General features: G+C 46.0%; 2 protein-coding genes across 2 annotated transcripts in view; one reads left to right on the top strand and one right to left on the bottom strand.

The window, feature by feature from the left end:
* The window catches only part of rasa3 (RAS p21 protein activator 3), a 221,221-nt gene that overhangs the window by 37,379 nt on the left and 160,647 nt on the right, over positions 1–23,195 (top strand). The gene's annotated exons all lie outside the window — the stretch shown is intronic.
* gpc5a (glypican 5a) overlaps positions 1–23,195 on the bottom strand; it is an 82,325-nt gene that overhangs the window by 25,185 nt on the left and 33,945 nt on the right. The window contains exons 7-8 of the mRNA XM_052062516.1: positions 14,207–14,327; positions 1,713–1,875 (exon numbers count right to left, since the gene is read on the bottom strand). Coding sequence (XP_051918476.1) covers positions 1,713–1,875; positions 14,207–14,327 — 284 coding nt within the window. The remainder of the gene's footprint in view (positions 1–1,712; positions 1,876–14,206; positions 14,328–23,195) is intronic.

Here is a 23,195-nt window from a genome sequence, read left to right as displayed (position 1 = left end):
TTGGTTTCGCTATAACCTTATGAGTCTGTTCCTGCTCATTTCTCGAAGGCGGTTCTCTCAAGTGTCAGTAAATCGCTCGGCCATCGTTTGTCTTCCGGTGTCGTCCCGCAACAAGAATTCTGGCCTTGATCGAGATGTGCCGTCAAATTTTACGCCTTTGATTACAAAAAAAAAAATGTGGTACACACGCAGTTAAAATCCTACTTTGATCAAGGTCACATTTATTGTTTGAATGGTCTATGTTTTGGGCGGCCCGGTAGTCCAGTGGTTAGCACGTCGGCTTCACATTGCAGAGGTACCGGGTTCGATCCCAGCTCCGGCCTCCCTGTGTGGAGTTTGCATGTTCTCCCCGGGCCTGCGTGGGTTTTCTCCGGGTGCTCCGGTTTCCTCCCACATTCCAAAAAACAAGCGTGGCAGGCTGATTGGACACTCTAAATTGTCCCTAGGTGTGAGTGTGAGTGCAAATGGTTGTTCGTTTCCGTGTGCCCTGCGATTGGCTGGCAACCCATTCAGGGTGTTCCCCGCCTACTGCCCGAAGACAGCTGGGATAGGCTCCAGCACCCCCCGCGACCCTAGTGAGGATCAAGCGGCTCGGAAGATGGATGGATGGATGGTCTTTGTTTTGTCATGTGACAAATTGTTGTTCCACGTCGGGCACTTTGTATTGTTTTGAAAGCGCTCTGGAAATAAAGCCGAGTCGAGCGTGCTTCTGTGATTGAAGTTTTTGCGCTCAGATGAAGGAGAACGAGCATCGCCGACGAGTAAGGCGCAGGTAAAAGCGTTTTCACTTCCGGTGAGAAGCGTAATAAGTACCGCTCATTGCTCTGAGCACAACGATGCGTTCGAATCACGACAGAGCAAAAGCTTCTCTTTGCCACCAGAGCCACGTGCCGCGACAAACTGCTCCGTGTGCCGTTTAGCATCAGACGAACGGGCGCGACTCGTCACGCTTTCTTGAGAAACGCTCGCTTCTCGTGCGTCTCTTCGGGAACATTTAAAAGCGGTGCATACAGATGCGGCAGAATCAGAATTTTCTCTTTGCCGAAACACATCACGGCTTCCCAGGTTTCCAGCGGCCTCCCGGAAGGACCGTGAGGTCGCGGGGGAACATTTACCCGGGGTTGAATGATTTGTTTGGATGACCACCCACCCGCACAGCCGCCGCCCTCGTTGTCGCCGTGGGCAAAAACGGGAGGGACGATTAATCCGGCGCTTCGCATGTTTAACGATGAGAGGGGAGGCAGGCGCATCCGTGCCATGTGGAGAAGGTGTGATGGGAGAGTCTCGGCGCCGCGATTCATCAGAGGGGTGCGGGGGGGGTTACCCATCCTCTCTGGAGTCATCATTTTTTTGAAGTAACCAGGCCTTGATTACCGTAATGCCCCCCCCCCACCCATTGAAACGATTATCTTTCACGACTCTGATTATGTGTGCCATAAACTGGAGTCGAGGATTGACTCTTATTAAGATGGATTACGATCGGGATTTACTTAGCGCTCGCTTCTGCGACTTTGAATTTTAATTGTGTATCAAAGAAGACGGTTTGATGATGTGACCATACATGAACAGGAACGAGTCCGATTTATCGGCGTTTTGGTATGTATATATATTTTTTTTACTCGTTGCTCAGTCAGCGTGTCTTCGTTCGACCTCGCCAACTCGACGATCGAACTTTTGCGTGTCGTTTAGTCACAGGAAAGGTTGCGACTTACATTTGGAGACTCTCTGGATGTTCTTCTCCGTCTCCGCGCCACCGGAACCATCGCAGCCATCTTCATCATCACAGTCGCCGCTGTAACGCGCTTCCGCATCGCCGCTTCCCGTTTCGATTTGGTCCAGCGTCCCCAGTTTGGGAATGGATTTTCCTTGCAGCAGCTAGAGGTGCAAACACGGATATTATTTATGTATTTATTTATTCGTTCCATTTGTGTTTGTGTAAGCAAGCTGAAAAGAATATTTTGGGCTGAGTCAACTTAACGGGCTTGTTTCATTCACGTTCTGTCTTGTTTTGTTTTTTCCTCGCATAATATGATGATGGTGTGTTCCAGAATGTAGCGTCTTTTATTTACGTTTGTCACTTCCCGTGGTTGCCAGCAGAGGGCGGGCTTTCTGCCCGCCGTTTACACACGTGTCACCCATTAGGGAGTAATTGCGCAGCCTTTATTTGGACGCTCTGGCAGTCTACTCACTGCCGGAGAATTCCACGCCGTGCCAAAATTTCTCTCGCCCAATTCCTACTTGCATTTATTCATTGCCTCTTAGCCTTGTGCTGTATTTACGCGTCGTTGTTTCCTCTTGCGAGTGAAACTTATATTCATTATTCTAATCTGACCCTCCTTGGCATCTTTTTCCGCAAGCGTTTTCTGTTGTTCTTTTATTTTATCCCTGGTCCCTATTTTGACCAGCGCTTTTTGTTATTTTGTGTTCGTTATTAAAGACTCCTTTTGTTATCTGACAAGATCTCTTTTTGTGTCTGCTATTTCGGGGATCCACTTCCTTATTTTGTTGTGCACGGAGCGATCATTCTATCGCTTCGGGCACAACGTGACAACGTTGACATTACTTGCAGCGCGTGACGCGCAATCAGAAGGAATGCAAACAGAAAGAAACTGGAAAAGAGTCGCAAAGGGGAAACGCTCTCACAGTCGCCAAACGGACAAACGTTCATTTATCCCGGTCTGACAATTCATTGGCTTCATTCTGAACAAGTTCAACAAAACAAAACAAAAAAAAAAGCGAAACTTTTTTTCTTTTTTTGTTTGTTTTTGTCATCTGCTGTGGGGCTCATCTTGGAAGCGCTTCATCTCATCTTCATATGTGGCAACCTTCCATCCATCCATCCATTTTGCGAACCGTTTTATCCTCACAAGGGTCGCGGGAGGGACTGCTGGAGCCTAGCCCAGCCGTCTCCGGGCCGTCGATGGGGGACACCCTGAACCGCTTGCCAGCCAATCAATCGCAGGGCACACAGAGACGAACAACCGTCCGCGCTCACACTCACACCTAGGGACAATTTAGAGTGTTCAATCGGCCTGCCGTGCACGTTTTTTGGAATGTGGGAGGAGTCCGGAGTACCCGGAGAAAACCCACGTAGGCCTATTCACCGAAAAAGTTGTTGTTTGTTGGGCGCTTCTGTATGCACTGCGCTGGCACTGACTTCTTTTCTTTTTTTTTTCTTTTTGGGGGGGGCCAGGGGGGTAACAAGGGAAATAAAAGACACTAATTGCAACATCTAAATTCACGGAGCATCAGAGGAAACAAGAGAATGCTCAGGGCTGATCAGAAAGGTATTGCACATGTTAATTAGTCAGCGTTGTGGTTGGCTACGAGAGAGCGACCGTGTCACGGAAGCTGCGATGGCTGTGAATGTAAATAAGACGGCAGGCGCTCTTTCCTTCTCCCTCGTGGCAAGCTTGAAGGACAATGTTCAATTTCACTCCCCCTTCCTTGTAAATACAATGCCGTATTGGTTGCCAGACGGGACTTTGTTGTGCAGAAAATACTGACAGAATAACCAAAACATAGCACTGGTTAAATAATAAATGTTTTTTGTTCCCCCCCCCCCTCCCCCTCATTTTGCTCAATAAGCAGTGTTCATCCGACGCTTTTGCTGCACAAATTGCTCTTTAGTCCTGTCTGAGAAAACATCCGCTAAAACGGCATTCATCTTTTTTAGGAAGTCATTGTGATCCAGAGCAAGAGAGATGAGAGCAACCGGCATACGGTCAGTCCGTTTTATGCTTTAAGAAATCCTTTATTTGTCCCGCAATGGGGAAATTACAATCAGAATTCATGTTGGGACATGGATATGATTTGAAAATGATCATTATCGTTCCTGAAACATCCATTTACTGAATAACATACCGATGTATGAATGAAATGAAAAGAATGTGGCTGAATTGCCACAAATTCAGATTGTCCTTCATCTTTGCGATATTTAACGGCAAATTGATTTTTTTTTCCGCTCCCCGGAGATCATTCATCACGCTTAACCCTAATTAGCATTCCGGCAGTGTGACCGTTGGGAGATGCGTGGCATTGGAATGCAAAAAGAAGAAACCTGAATGGTTCTTACCTGCCAATATATCTATATATATATATATATATATATATATATAGATAGATATATATATATATATATTTTTTTTTTTCATATGGATATTAGATTAAGGCCTTGAATGTCAGCAATTGACTGCAAATTTAAAATGGCACATGGTAAGAACACGAAAGATGCGCCTAGTTATACTGCTAATGCAAATGAAAATCTAAATCAGGGGTGCCCAAACTTTTTGGACCGAAGATCTACTTTTCGATCAACTAACCTCCCAGGATCTACCCTTACTGGCACGCGCACACACGCGCACACATGAACGCCACGACTCAGGCATGCGATGCACTTTTGCAGCCTGTTAACTATCGTAGCTCACACGTACAGTTTTAAAGTGCTTCCCTGGGCCCTCCGAGATTCCTATTCTTTGCCGCCCGTGCCCTAGGTGAATTGTACACGAAGCAAACTCTGAATGAGAATAATGACGATAAAAGATAGAGCGCAACAGCTCTGATTACAAGCTGCAATTGCAGACTGCTGAGCGCAAACAACTTCCGGTGACGTACTCACGAGCCACCGTAAATTCAAGATTTACCTGCTTTATTTTATTTTTCTATTTTTTTTTTTTTGTGTGTGTGAAAATGGATGATTAGGGAGCAGCGTACATTAACACAAAAATATTACTAACATGTACAAAAACACACAAATGGTTGTTCTTTTTTTTTTTTGTTTGTTTTTTTTTCTCCTCAACACTCCTCGGATCTACTTGGGACCTGTCTTAGATCTACCGGTAGATCAGGATCTACCTAATGGGCACCCCTGATCTAAATGATAATGATGACGCTAATAGTCATAACAACAACGTGTGACACAAAGTGTAAACTATTTAGCATGCTTAAGATGATTCTGACAAACAGAACATCCAACTCGGATCAAAATCTGACTAAAAAGAGAAATGAGAGAAATTATTAAGAGCAGGTGAATGTTCGGCTATCAGATGTTAATGCTAGCAACAATGCTAGCAACAATGCTAGCAACAATGCTAGCGTTCATTTACCGCTAATCTAAAAACAGATCTACATATATTTGGAAGTATTTTTAATGATGTTCCATTTCCCTTATTTTATTTTTGTGCCTTTCAAGGTGACTCGGCTCACCCCAGCACTCTCTCTTGATGAGCCGCCACGACTAAAAAGGTACATTTTAGCGCTCCCGAATTCTAACCACCATTGATTTGATTTCATACAAGTTTGGGCATTTAAAATGCATTTAGTCTGGCATTTTCATTTAGACAGGTGCACCAGTCAAATGCTTTTGGACATCGACCCGAGTTGAAGCAGAAGAACTTCAGCTGAACCGCAGCAAACTGCGCCGTCGTAATATTTTGCCGCGGGCTCCATCCCAGGAAACGATTTGGCAGGTTGGACAATGGAAGACTGGCAACTGCGGCAAGGCACCATTTCCTGGCACAGCGCAGCTGGAACGCAACCGTCTTCATTTCTCACCGTTTAAGGACTGAAAACATCGCAAGCGGCCGCCAGCCAGCCCGCAGACAAGCTTCACAGCTGCCGCTTCAGGACAACGACAAATGCGTGTCATTAAAACAAGATTCACGGGGAATATCATTTGGGTAAGATTTTGGCCGTGCAATCAGTCCGCAGGTGACCGCGCGAGCGGATCGAGTTTACTTTATCTCACATTATTTATGTATTTTTGATCATCTAATGGTTAAAATGTGATCTTTGCAAATGTGATACATCCCATCTGTAAACAGGAGGGAGGCAGAGAGTATAACAAAAAAAAAGGGTGGGGGTGGGGGAGGGGGGGTGATGCACAATGACCATATTTGCCCGTCAGAGGAGCACCACGTCAGAATGAGAATCGACTCCCAGGACACACAGCATCATTTTGCATTTTCCTCACCCCAGCAGGAGTGCTGACAGGGTGTTTATTAGGGCCGCGTGCAGCCTGGGAACATGAACAGTTAGAGCAATGCAAAAAACGGGAAGTACTAAACTTGGCAGGTGTTGCTGTTGAAATTTTTCACAATTATATCGACCGAAAAATGATCAAGCACGATTTAAAAAAAAAAAAAAAAAACAGAAGCCAAACAAAAAAATGGTAAAGTAGGAAAAGGAAGAACAGCCGGATCAATCAATCATCATTCAATATATATATATATATATATATTCATTCATTCATTCATTCATCTTCCGTACCACTTGATCCTCACTAGGGTCGCGGGGGGGCGCTGGAGCCTATCCCAGCCGTCTCCGGGCAGTAGGCGGGGGACACCCTGAATCGGTTGCCAGCCAATCGCAGGGCACACAGAGACAAACAACCATCCACGCGCACACTCACACCTAGGGACAATTTAGAGGGTCCAATCAGCCTGCCACGCATGTTTTTGGAATGTGGGAGGAAACCGGAGCACCCGGAGAAAACCCACGCAGGCCCGGGGAGAACATGCAAACTCCACACAGGGAGGCCGGAGCTGGAATCGAACCCGGTACCTCTGCACTGTGAAGCCGACGTGCTAACCACTGGACTACCGGGCCGCCTATATATATATATATATATATATATATATATATATTGCGCGTCGTCCCGCACGCGGTCTGTCCTTCCGTCTGTCCCTTTTCAAAACGTACCTACTTCACCGCGCCACTGCGCCGCCACTGCGCCGCTCAGGCAGTGGCTCACTACGATCGCGCAGGCATCTTAGCGAAAAAATGTTGTCTACCCACAAGCATTGCAATGAAATTGTTAGTTATTTAGTAGAGCTAAACACCTCCTTATTTTCGCGATAAGCAATGAAGATGAACAAAAAGTTGAACCAAGCAACAACACTTTTGTGGGCCGAAGACCCACCTTACCAGCCTTCCGCAGGAACTAGCTGATGAGCCGCCCGGAGGGCGGCGAACCAGCTAGTATACAATAAAATATGGAGTGACTTACACCATAAAAGAACAAAACGGAACAAACCCGACGCCACTCACACGCATGAACAGATGCGCATGCACGCTTCCTCTCAAGCATAACACACTGAAAAGAGGGCAACTGAAATGCTAATTTACCGTCAACAATTTTGCGGCGAGGACACACAAAAGGAGTGATGAAGCCAAATAAAAGCAGCTAAAAATACCCCCCCCCCCCCAAAAAAAGCATAAATAATAATAATATCATCATAATCATAAGAGTAGGGCGGCCCGGTAGTCCAGTGGTCAGCACGTCGGCTTCACATTGCAGAGGTACCGGGTTCGATTCCAACTCCGGCCTCCCTGTGTGGAGTTTGCTTGTTCTCCCCGGGCTTGCGTGGGTTTTCTCCGGGTGCTCCGGTTTCCTCCCACATTCCAAAAACATGAACGGCCGGTTGATTGGACACTCAAAATCGTCCCTCGGTGTGAGTGTGAGTGTGAATGGTTGTTTGTTTCTGTGTGCCCTGCGATTGGCTGGCAACCGATTCAGGGTGTCCCCCGCCTACTCCCCGAAGACAGCTGGGATAGGCTCCAGCACCCCCCGCGACCCTAGTGAGGATCAAGCGGCTCGGAAGATGAATGAATGAATGAATCATAAGAGTCACCGTCTTCATCATGACTGATCGTGATGATGATGATCGCAAAATCGAGAGAACGTTTTTTGGCGTCATAGTTCACAAACATCATGAAACCCCTTGTAAGAAAGTCAAAAGAAGTCATGAAACACTCCGAATTCATGAACCAATAAAACAATTGCAATAAAATTCCCACGGCCGCAAAAAAATATTACAAGTGTTTCGCCCCGAGATTTATGGTGCCGTTCTGAACGTTTCACGGCTGTCAAATATTGTAATTTTGTAGACCACACAACAAATAAAAGCTGAATACATTCTCGGTGTTAATCTTTTTGCGGGAAGGGGGAGGAGACATGAATAATTCACAAGAAAAACTGCTGGTCAACCACCACATCAATGACTGGTGAATAATTCAGAGGCCGAGCGGGTGAGAAGCTGCCTGGCCCTGATTATGATTGAGAGACGCGGGGACGGGGGCCTGCTTATAGATTCTTGATGGGTTTTACCACATCAAGAAGAGAGGACAGCCAAGGAGGAGGGGGGGTTGGGAGGGGGGGGGTACAAATAATTCATAAGAGCGAGCTGCTGATGAGCAAGATGATGAAATCCAGAGTTTGCGCGGCCACGTCGCATGATAAATTTGTCAATAGCTGCGTTTCTATTTGCCCGCCGCCTGCTCCGACCGCTTGTTTCGGCACGAGAACGGTCACGCTGTATTTCCCTTTTCCGCCCGTCGGTTCCTCAAGGTCGCCGGCCAAAACAAATAAAGAGTAAAAGAGCAGAGTGGGCGCGCCGATGAAACGCAAGCGGCCACGGCGCGCCCCATGCAAATGTCAAATAGACGCGGCGGCCCTCTTCTCCGAATTAAACGGCGGTCTCTTTAAAACAGGGGTGTCCAAACTTTTTGCCAAGGGGGCCAGATTTAATGTGGTAAAACGTCGGGGGGCCGACCTTGGCTGACATTCTTTACATTGAACAACAATATTGTTCAGCAAATTTTAGTAAGCCAGTCTGTTTCACGTTTCCATTTTTATTTTAATTTCAACAATCTTAAGAATTTCTTTTGGTTCATTTGAAACAGGAATTTGAAATATGACATATCAGTCAATATAAACACGGAGTGATGTCTTGTTAACTCGTGAGTGATGCCCTCTAGTGTCTAAATGCTATTACTCATTTAGTGAATGCTATTACTCATTTAGCCACTAGAGGGAAGCAGTACTCTATGAAACATCACTCACCAGTCTACGAGACCTCAGTCAATGCAACACGTGTTCCATTGCGCCCAACCTGCGGGCCAGACGGCACTGACTTTATGACAGGGGCCGAGGGCCGGATGAAATTCGACCGCGGGCCGGATTTGGCCCCCGGGCCGGACTTTGGACATGGCTGCTTTAAAAGGTAATCAAATTTCATTATTTACCACCGTCCCTAATTCAGAATTTACACCGGTCTTTCTCTCGCTCTCTTTCTGCGCACGCAAACAGACACCCCGCCATTTATGCGCCAGCACATGTGTCCCTTCCTTTTTAATAAGGTGATTTACGCAGTCGTGAAGCTCTATGGGCCATACTCTGACGCACAAACTTGTTTGGCTGCACAACCGAACGGGGATGCGCACTGGCACATGTAATTGACGTTTTCTGAGCCGCCGTTAACCCACACAAACGCGGCCTTTTTATCTCCTCCTCGCCCGAACGATTAATTGACATTTCAGTCCATCGCGGTCGGCATTTGACGACACAAAGGACAGCCGCCGATTCATTTTAGGCCCCTGTTTATCTTAACCTCTTATCAACTCGGATTAAACCCACTTGCCTCCACCTTTTGTTTACTTGACGAGCGTGCGTAGGAGCAGCGGCAGACATGATCAGGGTTTAAACGTTGAAATTAAAGGGCGGCTGACTCTCGTGTGTATACTTGCGCGGCTAATGAGTTGTCAGTCAGCTCTTTGTAAATCACGTTTCCAAAGAGATGATCATGAGAGCAAGACTCGGTACGGTGAACGGAACATTCATTCATTCATTCATCTTCCGAGCCGCTTGATCCTCACGAGGGTTGCGGGGGGTGCTGGAGCCTATCCCAGCTGTCTTCGGGCAGTAGGCGGGGGACGCCCTGAATCGGTTGCCAGCCAATCGCACGGTACACAGAAACGAACAACCATCCGCACTCACACTCACACCTCGGGACAATTTAGAGCGTCCAATCAGCCTGCCATGCATATTTTTGGAATGTGGGAGGAAACCGGAGCACCCGGAGAAAACCCACGCAGGCCCGGGGAGAACATGCAAACTCCACACAGGGAGGTCGGAGCTGGAATCGAACCCGGTACCTCTGCACTGTGAAGCCGACGTGCTAACCACTGGCCTACCGGGTCGCCCTCGTGAACGGAACAATCATTTCATTTTAAAGATGGACAACATATGTTTCCCAATTATTACAAAACCAAAAAAAGAGAGATATCAAATTCAAGGCCATATATCATGCCACGTTAAGCCTTCCGCAGTGAACTCAAGTCAACTGTATTTCTTGAAAACAACCATTGCTGCATATAAGAGGCTGTACACGGAACAAAAATAATTCATACAACAACAACACAAAATTAAAACAATAAATTAATAAGAAAGACAATAGAAAGCACAAAAACAGCTAAACTAATAATCACGTCTCATGCTGAGTCAAAAGCCAAAGAATGAAAGTTTTGAGACGAGTTTTAGAGATGAGCACCGAGGGGGCTTAGCTAATTTTTAGCGGGAGGTCAGTCCAACGGAAAAAAGCTCCATCCCTTCTTAATCACTGTTTAGTTTTCGGTACCTCCAATTGTGTCTGGCATGCAGACCTGAGGCAGTAGCCGGGTGTGCAGGGGCCAATCGAGAAGCAAACAGCAGCATTTTGAAGCAACTGGAGATCCTTAATGGAGGATTCTCTATCCATATATACATACACTAGCTGGTTCGCCGCCCTCTGGGCGGCTCATCAGCTAGTTCCTGCGGAAGGCTGGTAAGGTGGGTCTTCGGCCCACAAAAGTGTTGCTGCTTGGTTCAACTTTTTGTTCATCTTCATTGCTTATCGCGAAAATAAAGAGATGTTTAGCTCTACTAAATAACTAACATTTTCATTGCGATGCTTGTGGGTAGATAACATTTTTTCGCTAAGATGCCCGCGCGATCGTAGTGAGCCACTGCCTGAGCGGCGCAGTGGCGGCGCGCAGCGGCGCGGTGAAGTAGGTACGTTTTGAAAAGGGACAGACGGAAGGACAGACCGCGTGCGGGACAACGCGCAATATATATATAGATATCGCACAATGGCCATCAAATATCTTTTGAAATATGACTTATTTTGATGGTTACTTTTCAAAACTCGGAAGTAAAATTCCTTTCTCACTAAAACCCCGTCTCTCCCCATGTGGTTGCCGCACCCTTTTCTGGCTGTCGTCCCAAAAAAAAAAAATGCTTGCTGCGCGCACCACCCGCAAAACAGTAAATGGCCGTTTCGATGACTAAGCAGACTGGTGCCGATTTTCAATTCGTCCCAAACAGCCTGACACCAGCGTCATTCATTCGGGCCGCCCCTATGAGACAGCAGCTTCTCGTCATCACACCGAGGTGGGAGGCACCACCACCGTCGAACTCGGGGGGGTGCAGCAAGTGGAAACCTCCCATTGAGGTTTGTGGGAGCCAGTGTGTGAAAGAAGCTTACGCCTCCCCGACTCCAGTGCAAAAATAAAAGTGGCTGCTCTGAGAAAGTGGGCGTGTGTTTAGTCTGCAGGGTTAACAGAGCATATAAAGCCTATTATGACAAAAACGAATCCATGTCGATGTAAAAATATCCGAGGCTAATTGAGTCATAAATTCTCCACCGCTTGAGTGTGACAGTATGTGTGTAAAGTACGGAAAAAAAATCCATTTGTTTAATTATCTCTTTTGACACATTTGTGACAATTAGCATGCGAAAGTCTAATTACATCACAAAAGTTTTGAAAGTAGGGTTGTCGGATTGTCCGCAGGGGTGACGTTCTCCACTGAGGGGAAAAAGAAAATGTAAATCAGGTGAAAGCCACCTGACATCGCACCGCAATCAGGCTTAAGAGCTCTTAAGATGTTGACACAATGAATCTGTTTTTTTTTTTATTTGCAATTTGAGCGATCATGAAAGCCTGTCCTTACGCGGGTTCACCAAAGGGCAGTTATTGTGACGATGAACCTTCCCCCCCCCCCCAAGATGGCGCCCAAGTAGGCAGCCTTCGGCAAGTGCTCTTCAAGAGCCTTGCTTTTTTTGTTCTTTTTTGCTGTTTTTGTCTTTTGTTTTGTCACATGTTGTTTGTTGTTTCATTGTGTGGACCTGATATGGACTGTTTTCAGCGCTTTTTGGCCAAGACATTCGTCAAAGGAGCAGTATCTGTGCTTGGTGGTTGCGCCATCTCTGCAGCACGCTTGTACGAGCACAGATTTTGATTGGGAGGAATGTCGGCGCCATTGACTGTCAGTGCGGGACAGACCTGGGGCGCTTGTGTTTTTTGCGCCAGTAATGGGCAGCATTTTTCACAACCCCGATTTGTTCAGCGGATATGTCAGCGCTGTTGGACAGTTGGCGTTGGTGCGGCTGGATGGATGGCCGCTGAAGTTGAGGATGAGGAGAGAGGAGCGTCGGCGAAGAGCGCCGATGCGTATTTGGAACCGTGAGTCGCCGCTTGGAATTGAAGCGGATTTACATGGGACAGGAGAAGTGAACCGATCTCTTTTTTCGTCAATGGATGCTACAGCTTCTTGTTGACTTTGAAACTTAGCTTGTAGCTGACGTGTGCACGTTTTGAGCATGACGTCTCCGAAAAGGGAAATTTTGATTCTCTCCTCTTTCATCTCAAACTGCTTCAAACAACAAAGCGTGTGACGGAAAAGTGGTTAGGACTGCACGACTGTCCGTGTTTTATGTTATGTGTTTTGTTTATTATTTTACTTTATGTTAACTGTTTTGTAAAGCGCTTTGTTACAGCTGCCGCTGTTGTGAAAGCGCTATATAAATCAGCATGTATTGTATTGTATTGTACTAATAGCAAAGCACACAACCCATAATACACAATTTTGATATTTTGTTTTGACGAATAGCACCCACGTTTTTTTTTCCCTCTCAACAGACGTCAGACTTCTTTTAATGTAGTACGACTCAAGAAAGCAAATTATGAAATCGGGAAAGGCATAGTTGCGACGGAAGCTCTTCGTTTTCTACGAATTGAACTAATCACGACGTTCATCACAGAAGGCGTCAGCGTACGTGACTCGGAATGGAGTCGGGCTAAACGGTAAGATGAAGTGACCTTTTGTTGTCAAAACAACCCCCACCTTCTCAATAATTTATGCTTCTGTGTCCGAGGGTTTAGAAGGATAGCCGAGCTATCGGTAATTGCTTCTGCTGAACCCGCACCGTCACCGGCAACAATCGCTATAATCTGACAGAATAGTCCAGGAGAACACCCGCGTTGAGTTTTTTTTTTTTTTTTTGCTCACAAATCTTGACAAGATCAGTAATGATCTGTTCAGAAAAAAAGGTCAATACAAATACTGTCTGAAGTTATTTTTCAGAGTAATCCTTTTACTCTACACACGACGCGTCCTTTTTCTTCGGTCTTCAGAGAGTGAGAATTATATGAAAAGATTCCACGTCTTTGATTTGCAGCGCTTTCATTGCGGGGATCTTGTTCGGGATGTTCGCTGTGAGGAAAAGTGACACTCGGGCACACTATTTGCGATGCAGCTCATTATCTGAGAAACCAGAGTCTGTCTAAGTTATGTGGGATGCGGAAATACACAAAGTACAAGAGATCGCAGTGCCGCAGAAACAGTCACTAAATTATTTTTTCTGCTCTAGTTCTGAAATATTCACCTTCCGGAACTCGTTTTTTTTTTAAACCAGCAGAGAAATGATATCGATTTCTCTGCTGTGACAACCCGCAGACGGTAGAATGAGGTCGAAAGAGATGACCCGGCCCTCAGATTGTCAACTCAAGCGAGGGGCACGTTGGGAAATGCCAACGTGCGAAAATGCTCATCCGGCAGCGCAACCGCACACAGATTAGATTGCCGCAGTCGATGTTCATGAAGCTAACGAAGGAAACAGCACCGCTAAGTGGCCTAATGGAAGCATTGCAACACAAACGGAGTAGGAGTCGGAAATGAAAGCAAGATGCGTGAAGGTAATGCTACGGTGATTTGAAGATCCATCCATTTTTAGGATCGTGTTGAGGGGAAAAAAGCTGACTCCTACTTAGAAAAGCCTCACTGTTGTGTAAGGCAAAAGCCGCGGCATTCATCTCTTCCGAGAAGAAGACGTAATAATGCAAACATCTTCGGGGGCTGATGGGCTCTATGACGATGACAAAATGATTTCGTTAACGCCCCTGTTTTCATGACAGTAACGAGACGATAACGAGCTCAACGTTTCTCTCCGATGACGAAAACGTGACGTGACCGTTTTGCTAGCACTCAATGACGACTAAGCTATCAATGCAACAGCCGCGGCGGCTGACGCCGACTTGTTCACTGCCACAGCGCGTCGAAACGGCAAACTCCCCGTCTAAGCGTCTCAATCCGTAAAGCGACGAGGCCTACCTGGTTGATATGCTTCAGTTTGTCTATGATTTGATGGATGACAGAGTCGGCTCCTTTCACTTTCACCTCCGGGTTGGCGGCTTGAGCCTTGATCCCGTTTCCCACCACGCGCAGAGTGTAGCTGTAAACACACACAAAAAATAATATTGACTTGAATGTGCCGGGGAGGGGAAAAAAGTCTCACGACATTAATGAAGCCATCAGTGCCGACCCTCTTTGGACATGGATATGAAAAGTCATTCATTCATTCATAATATTCATATTCGCGATGATGTAATCAAATTGCCGTGACACCCCAGGGGAGCTAAGCAGGGCTTGGCAATGTGAACAGCACATGCCTTTCACTGGCCCTCTAAAGCTGTTCAAGCTATTCTTTACAATCGCGCTCGAATAGAAAACCACTCACTTACGCGATGTACACCTTGACGCGTCCAGTTGCTACATTAATCCTTATTTGAAAGCAGCTCAACGCCGTAATTGCTTTCAAATAAGTCTTCAGTTCACCCCCCAAGGTCCCTCACCAAACAAAATACAACGAGTAGGTCGAGGGAAACGTACAAACCGCCGCCGACAACCTGACACGCAAACGTTTGGATGTGCGAGTCTGCTTGGATACAAAAACATTCTTGCTGTGGTGAGCACCAAAATTGCCAGAGGGAAAAAATCCGCACGCCGCGAGACTGGTGAGTTGTTAGTCGTGGACGTATGAGAGTGATTTGAAGCCAGTTGGGGTCAAGAGAAGACGACATGAATAAATAAAGCACAGGAAGCAAAGTGTCTAATTTATTTAAAAGGAAATACGGGTGGCAGAATTCAAATTCTGTCATCATGTCTGGGTCGGATGGATGTATTTTGGATGAGAGGAGACAGGTGAAGTGGCTCGGGCATCTGGTCAGGATGCCTCCTGGACAAAATAGCCCCAAAAGAAGATGGCCGGCATTCCAATTCGGCTCAATTTGACTCGACTTGACTTATTGGCCTTCCAAAATGGACTCTGCGCTCCGGGGTCTGAGACATAAAAGGCAATGTTTGTCAGTTTGTAGTCCGCTAAATCTTTTTGTCCCCTTTTGGGCATCCAAATATTGATGGAGAACCAGTCTGCTGTCTCTAAACCGTCGACTACCTCTTGTTTTTTGTTTTTTTTAAATTTAAAATCTTCTGCGTGATGCTTCATCAAAATGTAATGCAGAGAGGAGTTCCGTGACTCCGGAGATGAAACGGTTAGAAAATGCGCACTCTTCATGGTTGGCTGAGTGAGAAACAAAGCAGGCCTGCGGTTAGCAGACCGGAAAAGGTGATACCTGCCTTCCGCTTGTCACCGTGGAGAACACGGCAACAGAGGGAGGAGACGGGATTGGGAGCGAAACAAGAGAACTACTGTGAGCTCCAGAGGTTTGATGTGTCCCATCTCCTGTAAGTCAATCTGCGTATTATTGCTTCAACTCGTCGTCCATTCGGTAATCGCAAAAATCGCAGAAATGTACAACGACGTCAGAGTGGAACTCTTCTGTAGCGGCGCACATGAAGACAGGATTTCAGTCTGTTGCCAAAAACGTCCTTCCTCGCATTCACCCAAAAGCTCAGTGAACTGGAAACTTTCATAGTTGCACAAACAATATTGAATTGAGAGTACAAGTGATCCCTTGCCACTTGCCGCTTCAAGTTTTGCGGCTTTGGCGCTTGGCCGGTTTTTCCAAAGTACTGTATTCATAAAAAAAGAAGTCAAGTCAACAAGTCAACAGTATTTCTCGAGCACTTTCAAACAGCCATCGCTGCATACAAAGTGCTGTACATGGAGCGATTTACCATTCACAATAAACAGTAAGACGAATCGGTAATAAAGGCGGTAGAAAGCACCAAGCAGTAAAATCAAGAACAAATCTAAGTCAAGTCAAGTCAAGAGTATTTCTAGAGCACTTTCAAACAGCCATCGCTGCATACAAAGTGCTGTACATGGAGCGATTTACCATACACAATAAACAGTAAGACGAATCGGTAATAAAGGCGGTAGAAAGCACCAAGCAGTAAAATCAAGAACAAATCTAAGTCAAGTCAAGTCAAGAGTATTTCTCGAGCACTTTCAAACAGCCATCGCTGCATACAAAGTGCTGTACATGGAGCGATTTACCATACACAATAAACAGTAAGACGAATCGGTAATAAAGGCGGTAGAAAGCACCAAGCAGTAAAATCAAGAACAAATCTAAGTCAAGTCAAGAGTATTTCTCGAGCACTTTCAAACAGCCATCGCTGCATACAAAGTGCTGTACACGGAGCGATTTACCATACACAATAAACAGTAAGACAAATCGGTACTAAAGGCGGTAGAAAGCACCAAGCAGTAAAATCAAGAGCAAATCTAAGTCATGCTGAGTCGAACGCCAAAGAATACAAGTGAGTTTTTGAGGAGGGTTTTGAAGATGGGCAGCGAGGAGGCTTGCCGAAGGTCCAGTGGGAGGTCATTCCAGAGAGAGGGACCAGCAACAGAAAAGGCTCGATCCCCTCTGAGCCTCAGTTTAGTTCTTGGTACTTCTAACAAAGACTGGACCACGAAGCGCGAGATGATTTAGAGATTTGAAAACAAAGAGGAGGATCTCGAAAATAACTCTAAAATGAATGGGGAGCCAGTGAAGGGATGCCAGAGTATGAGTTATATGCTCCCTCTTACGAGTACCAGTCAAGAGGCGAGCAGCGGCATTCTGGACCAGCTGAAGGCGCTTAATGGAGGACTGGCTGACTCCAAAGTACAGGGCATTGCAGTAATCCAGCCGGGATGTGACAAAGGCATGGATTACTGTCTCAAAGTGTTCATGTGAGAGGAGAGGTTTTATTTTGAAGAAGAAGAAGAAGAAGAAGGGCTCAGGAGGTAGCATGTTCAGCGCCCAACCTGAAGATTGTGGATTCGATCCTGAGCCCTTGTGACCATGTCAAAGTGACCTTGAGCAAGAACATGAACCCCCCACCGCCCACCCCCCAGTGGGGCCTGATACCGCGTCACCAAGAGGTTGAATGGTAAGATGGTGGTAAAGTGCTCGAGTACCTTGAAGGTCGAAAAGCGCAAAACAAGCGAAAGCCCCGTCGACATGTTTGTTCCAGCCTGTGAGGAAGGACGTGTCAGTCTGGGCGCAGAACCCTCACATTTGCTGTTCCCAAGAGGGAATCCTTATTAAAGGGGAACTGGAGAGAGGCACAAATCACTCGTGCAGTAAACAAACTTATCCAACAACAGTTGCAGCAAGTCAATTTATATTCTGTAGACTAAAAGGTTCTCTCGCCAGTCATCCTCCCTGCATGTTGATTCGCCGAAATTATTCATGCAGAAATTAGGAAATTAAGAATCAAGGATGATCACAATTGACATTATTCAGAAAGGTTCGATTCTCATAATTCGCCACATGTCAAGATCCGGGAACCTTAACGACGCAGCTAACACGACGACACTCGCTGTGTCCTCTGGCAAAGATTGATCGCCTAACACCCTGACTAGCATGTTTGTCCCAATTACACAAAAGCCCTAAATCTCAAAGTCATATTAGCTTTGGCTAGCGCATCAACATGGATTTTTCCAGACAGAGTTGCTTCAATAAAGCACCGGCGGGCATAAATAGGATCTGGGAGTTGGTCAGCAGGTAATTTGCGCTAATGAGTGAATTGTCAGAGCTCACTCATATTTGCTCGGATGGATCAATTACAGATACGCACGCTAAAGAGGGGGCTATACGTGGTATAGTGGATGAGTGAAGAAACTCCTTTTTTTTCTCTTTTGTTCTTTAATGGAGGGCTTTGAACATGTTGACATTTGAAGTCATCATCATGGTAAGCAGGTTCATTGCCCCCCCCCCCCCCGTGTATGGTCAAGTCTTTACAGCAGCAGCGCACCGTGAGATCACAAGAATCGATATTTAGAAGGAACATAGCCCCAGGATATCTGCAGTCTGCACGGTGAATCGTGAATATGAATCTCTAAAAAAAAATCTTGTCGACTAGAATCGAAGTGTTCTGTAAAAGCAAATTGGAGCTCGTTAAATTTTACGAATGACACAAGTGTCTCGTGTACGTTTACGCTAAACTGGGTTGCTTAGCACCTGGTTATCTCCTCCAATTCATCTTCACAACTAGATCATTAGCTTCGTGCACTATGGTCAGAAGGTAAAATAAATATGGTTAATCAAGAAAAGCTGAGGGGCGGCCCGGTAGTCCAGTGGTTAGCACGTCGGCTTCACAGTGCAGAGGTACCGGGTTCGATTGCAGCTCCGGCCTCCCTGTGTGGAGTTTGCATGTTCTCCTCGGGCCTGCGTGGGTTTTCTCCGGGTCCTCCGGTTTCCTCCCACATTCCAAAAACATGCATGGCAGGCTGATTGGACGCTCTAAATTGTCCCTAAGTGTGAGTGTGAGTGCGAATGGTTGTTCGTTTCTGTGTGCCCTGCGATTGGCTGGCAACCGATTCAGGGTGTCCCCCGCCTACTGCCCGGAGACAGCTGGGATAGGCTCCAGAACCCCCCGCGACCCTAGTGAGGATCAAGCGGTTAGGAAGATGAAGAAAAGCTGCATCCAAACGCGTTTTCTGCTAACGCCGGTTGTATTAAAGCAAGCTTATAATTGCTCGCAGAATCTGTTTATCGTGACGCCATGACAGCTAATACGCGCAGCCATACTTGCCCCCACCAGGCCCAAAAAAAAAACTAGATCAAAAGGTGTCAAACTTAAGGCTCGGAGGCCAAATCCGGCTCGCCAGATCATTTTATTTGGCCCGCAAAAGCAAACCACGTGTGTCAACATTGCTAAAATCTGTACCGAAATGTCAAATTGTCATGTGTAATAAATAACGTTGAGAATTTGCAGTCATGTTGTTGACACTCACTTGAACAATAATCGAACAAACCATGAGACTTGGACTGATTTCAAAACTAATAAGCTATTCATTTGTCGTGTGCAAGTACTAATTTGGTGGTTTGACTGTCATAATGGTCCTCTGAGGGAAGAAGCAACTCCAAATTGGCCGGCGACTAAAATGACTTTGATACCCCTGCTCTAGATTTACATCTGCGGGCAAGCGGTCTGGCGTATCCAGTCAACGGGCTTGACGTCACATCCCCCTCCTAACATGGCACCGTGTGTTAAAATTAACCAAGGGGATTTTATTTGGCCGGGGCTAAAATGGGAACACCAGATATTCATCCAAGTTTACAATATAGCTGCTCTTCCCCATCAATGCTTCGAAATGGTCTTCCGGGAGGGGTACGCTTGAATCATACGGAGGATTACCTTGGCAAAGCCACCTGCTTGTTTATCGACTCGCTGTGCATCTCAACACGTTCAAAGCATTCGCTTGTATATGGAGCGACGTTAAGGTGTGGCGCATAGATTCCCCGAATCGCCTCAGCCGTGGCACATCCGTTAGTATAGTAGAAATAAAGCAGTAAAAGGAGTTTTATATTATCCCGATAATTTGCTTGCAATGGTGAGCTGCAAATGGACTACTGCATCACGCAGGTGGTTAGTGCCAAGCGGATATCAGACGTCGTCAAATAGCAATGGAACTTTTATAACGCCTCTTAAATACTGGAGTTTTATGGAAGGTAATAAGGACAAATGGAAAAGTTGGCTATCTCGGAGGTACAATGGCCTCATAAAAGCAGATGGTCGCAGACAGAGGGAATTTTTAAAAGATTTTAATGTCCCATAAGGGCAATAATGTCCAGGATTAAGCAGATGTGGCAAGAGAAGGGCAGGCGATAAATGACTAATCAGTGATTTCATGACGTCGGTCACCAAAGCATTGGAAGTGGTGCCGTTTTCTTTACAAGGCAGGACAGAGTTGTCCGTCCGTCCGTCCTTTGGTAAGTTTTCATTTCAGGATGCAGAAAAATATCCTTCTGAATCCCATGTAGTCATACTTTTGGTCTCAATCCAGAGCAGATTATGCAAACTGTCATTCTGATGAAAAACACCCCCGCCCCCCCCCCCCACCCCCTCTGGCACGAAATGTAAGAGGCTTAGACATCTTTGCCATCTTCAATCATTGACCAAGCTTATCCAAATTTCAACACCTGCCTCACGGAAATGCAAAGGCAAACATTGAGAGGCTGATTATGAATTCATGGGGAGTTCTGCAAATACACATAAACAACGAGACTTGAGAAACACGACTCTCAAATAGTGCCGCAAATAAAGAATGAAAGTCAACAATTGAGCAATTGTTTTGTTTTGTTTTGTTTTTTTTTGCACAGTGGAATTGTTTTGGTTTTATGAAGCACAAACAGACAATATGAAGCACAAACAGTGTGTAATAAGTTTTGAAGGCACCTTCTACCCCACGTGTGTGTGCCACCGTCTGACTGGTTCATGAGCATAGCATTCCCCCCCCCAAAAAAAAAAATCTGTGTGAAGTTTTGAGGTAAATAGAAATTCGCTTGGCCGTTTTGTACATTTTTGCTCTAAACATGCTCTAATCCAGACCCATTTGGAAAATACAATATCTTCTATAAATCGTAATACCATTTTTAATAGTTCTATACAGCAATCCACTATCGGTAAAAATATTTGAGAAAAAAAAAATTTCATCCATCCATCCATCCATCCATCATCTACCGCTTATCCAGGGCCGGGTCGCGGGGCAACAGCTTTAGCAGGGATGCCCAAGCTTCCCTCTCCCTAGCTACTTCTTCCAGCTCTCCCCGGGGGATCCCGAGGCGTTCCCAGGCAAGCTGGGTGACATAGTCTCTCCAGCGTGTCCTGGGTCTTCCTCGGGGTCTCCTCCCGGTGGGACATGACCGGAACACCTCACCGGGGAGGCGTTCAGGAGGCATCCGAATCAGATGCCCAAGCCACCTCATCTGGCTCCTCTCGATGTGGAGGAGAAGCGGCTCGACTCGGAGCCCCTCCCGGATGACCGAGCTTCTCACCTTATCTCTAAGGGAGAGCCCGGACACCCTGCGGAGAAAACTCATTTCAGCCGCTTGTATCCGGGATCTCGTTCTTTCGGTCACGACACATAGCAAAAAAAAATTTGCAGGCATGAAATATATCAAAAGTACTGTGCCAATTGTTGTTGTGTGATGTCGGTTAGTCTGGGCATGCGTTGTGGCGGACAGCAGCGACTGCGTGAGAGTGCGCATTGTGTTGGCAGGCCTGTAAAGTGAAAACAAATTGACACGCGACAGAGAAAAGCGTTGTTAATAACCCTGTCAAATTCCACTGATGGAAAAAAAATTTGGCAAGATAATAAAATGAAGCTTCAAAATGGTCTGTGCTTCTACTGAACGTGCCGGAGAATCTATCCGTCTGAGGCCTCTGATGCTGGAATATTTCCTATTGGGTCTTTGCGGGGCTTTCCACACTGCTACGAGAGGCGGTAGCCAGCAGCTAGTTGGCGAGCTAACATGCATCAGGAGATCCTTTCAGCCGCCAATGGCCGGCAGGCTCGTCCGAGGTGTAATCTCCTGGCTTGGGAATTTTCAAAAAAATGACGCCAAGCTGGTGTGTAAATTGTGACGTCCAAGGAAGATGCATTTTCACGGTAACGGCAAAGCTAGCTAGCCAACTGCACGCTGTATCGATCACGAATAAATAGCTAAGCAACTCGCAATTGCGCCAGACCACCACTGATGTGAACAAAGTCAGTGGTGGACACGTGCCGGGGGCCAAAGTACATCACTGGGCACCCACGTTAGCCACGCCAGCCCACAAAAAAGAACGGTGGAAGAGATTAGCGCAATACCCATGTCAACTCCACATGGCAGGTCCAAGCTGAGAATTGAAGTTCGAACCTCGGAAATGCGAGGCCAATGTGCCAACCACTTTTCCAAAGTGTTAACAGAAATTGGTATAGTCTATAAATTCATAATTCAATTTTTTTAAAAGTCCAAATGTTTCTGCAACATATAAATCCATAAAATTCTCCTGAACTACCTCAGTTGCGTGTTGACATTTGTTAAGAACTCATTTCACATGTTCAAGTTCCAATGGGACTATAAGAGAGTGGTTCAAAAAAATTTATATCTTGGTGGGGTTTTTTCCAATTCTTGTTTTGCAAGCAAAACTGTCTTGGTCATCATCTTGTAATCTTTCTGCCTGACAGAATCAAAGTAATGGCAATGCTTCCAGTTGTTGAGTGTAAGCACTTTACACTTGCAAAGGCAGATTGGTGCTTGGTGACATGCGCATTCAGTGATTATGAAAATTAATCCAGAGATGTTGACTGGATTCTTGGATTTCACATCCGTAAGAGGCTGGCGACATAAGTGCTGCAAGTTATTTTCTGAGGAGAGACAGATTGTAGCTGCAGAAAACGGGGCTTCTGTTCAACCAACCAATGTTAAAAAACATGAAATGTTTATCGCCAAATGCAAAAGTAAGGACGAAAAAAGATGTATGCTGGTTGGTCAGTATACAAGGTGTGATTACCGTATTTTCCGCAGTATAAGGCGCTTCGGAGTACAAGGCGCACCTTCAATGAATGGCCTCTTGTAAAACAGGTTTCAAAAATAACATTATAAGGCGCATAGGATATAAGCTACAGTCATGGCTACGGTTGAGTTATGCATCCACTAGGTGGAGCTATGCTCAAGGGAACACAATACAGCTTTATTCATACTGTTGCAACCGTAACAAAGCGCTCTACAGAATGTTGGTAATGCTACGTCCAAGAAATCAGAATATGTTTCCATACACAAGGCGCATCGGATTATAAAGCGCACTGTCAGCTTTTGAGAAAATTGAATGCCTTTAGGTGTGCTTTATAATCAGAAAATACGGTACATACATCAAATTCCGTTTTACGGTTGACAGCCGCAGCATGCAAGCGAGTAGATTTTTATCTGCTCAGCGCTAATTATTTTAGCACAGCTGGCGGAAACGAGGAGCCACATCTGTTCTTTCTCCAGATGCACGCGCTGGAATACATCGGAGAAGACACCATAGAGTCACAACTAGTAAACAAAAGGAGACAAGGGGGCCAAAGTACAGTCTAAGCAGCCTCTGTGAAAGT

Source organism: Hippocampus zosterae, chromosome 4 (genome assembly GCF_025434085.1).
Source record: "Hippocampus zosterae strain Florida chromosome 4, ASM2543408v3, whole genome shotgun sequence".
Taxonomy (NCBI): domain Eukaryota; kingdom Metazoa; phylum Chordata; class Actinopteri; order Syngnathiformes; family Syngnathidae; genus Hippocampus; species Hippocampus zosterae.
The sequence above is the reverse complement of the archived record's forward strand: the minus strand, read 5'-3'. Positions and strand labels throughout refer to the sequence as shown.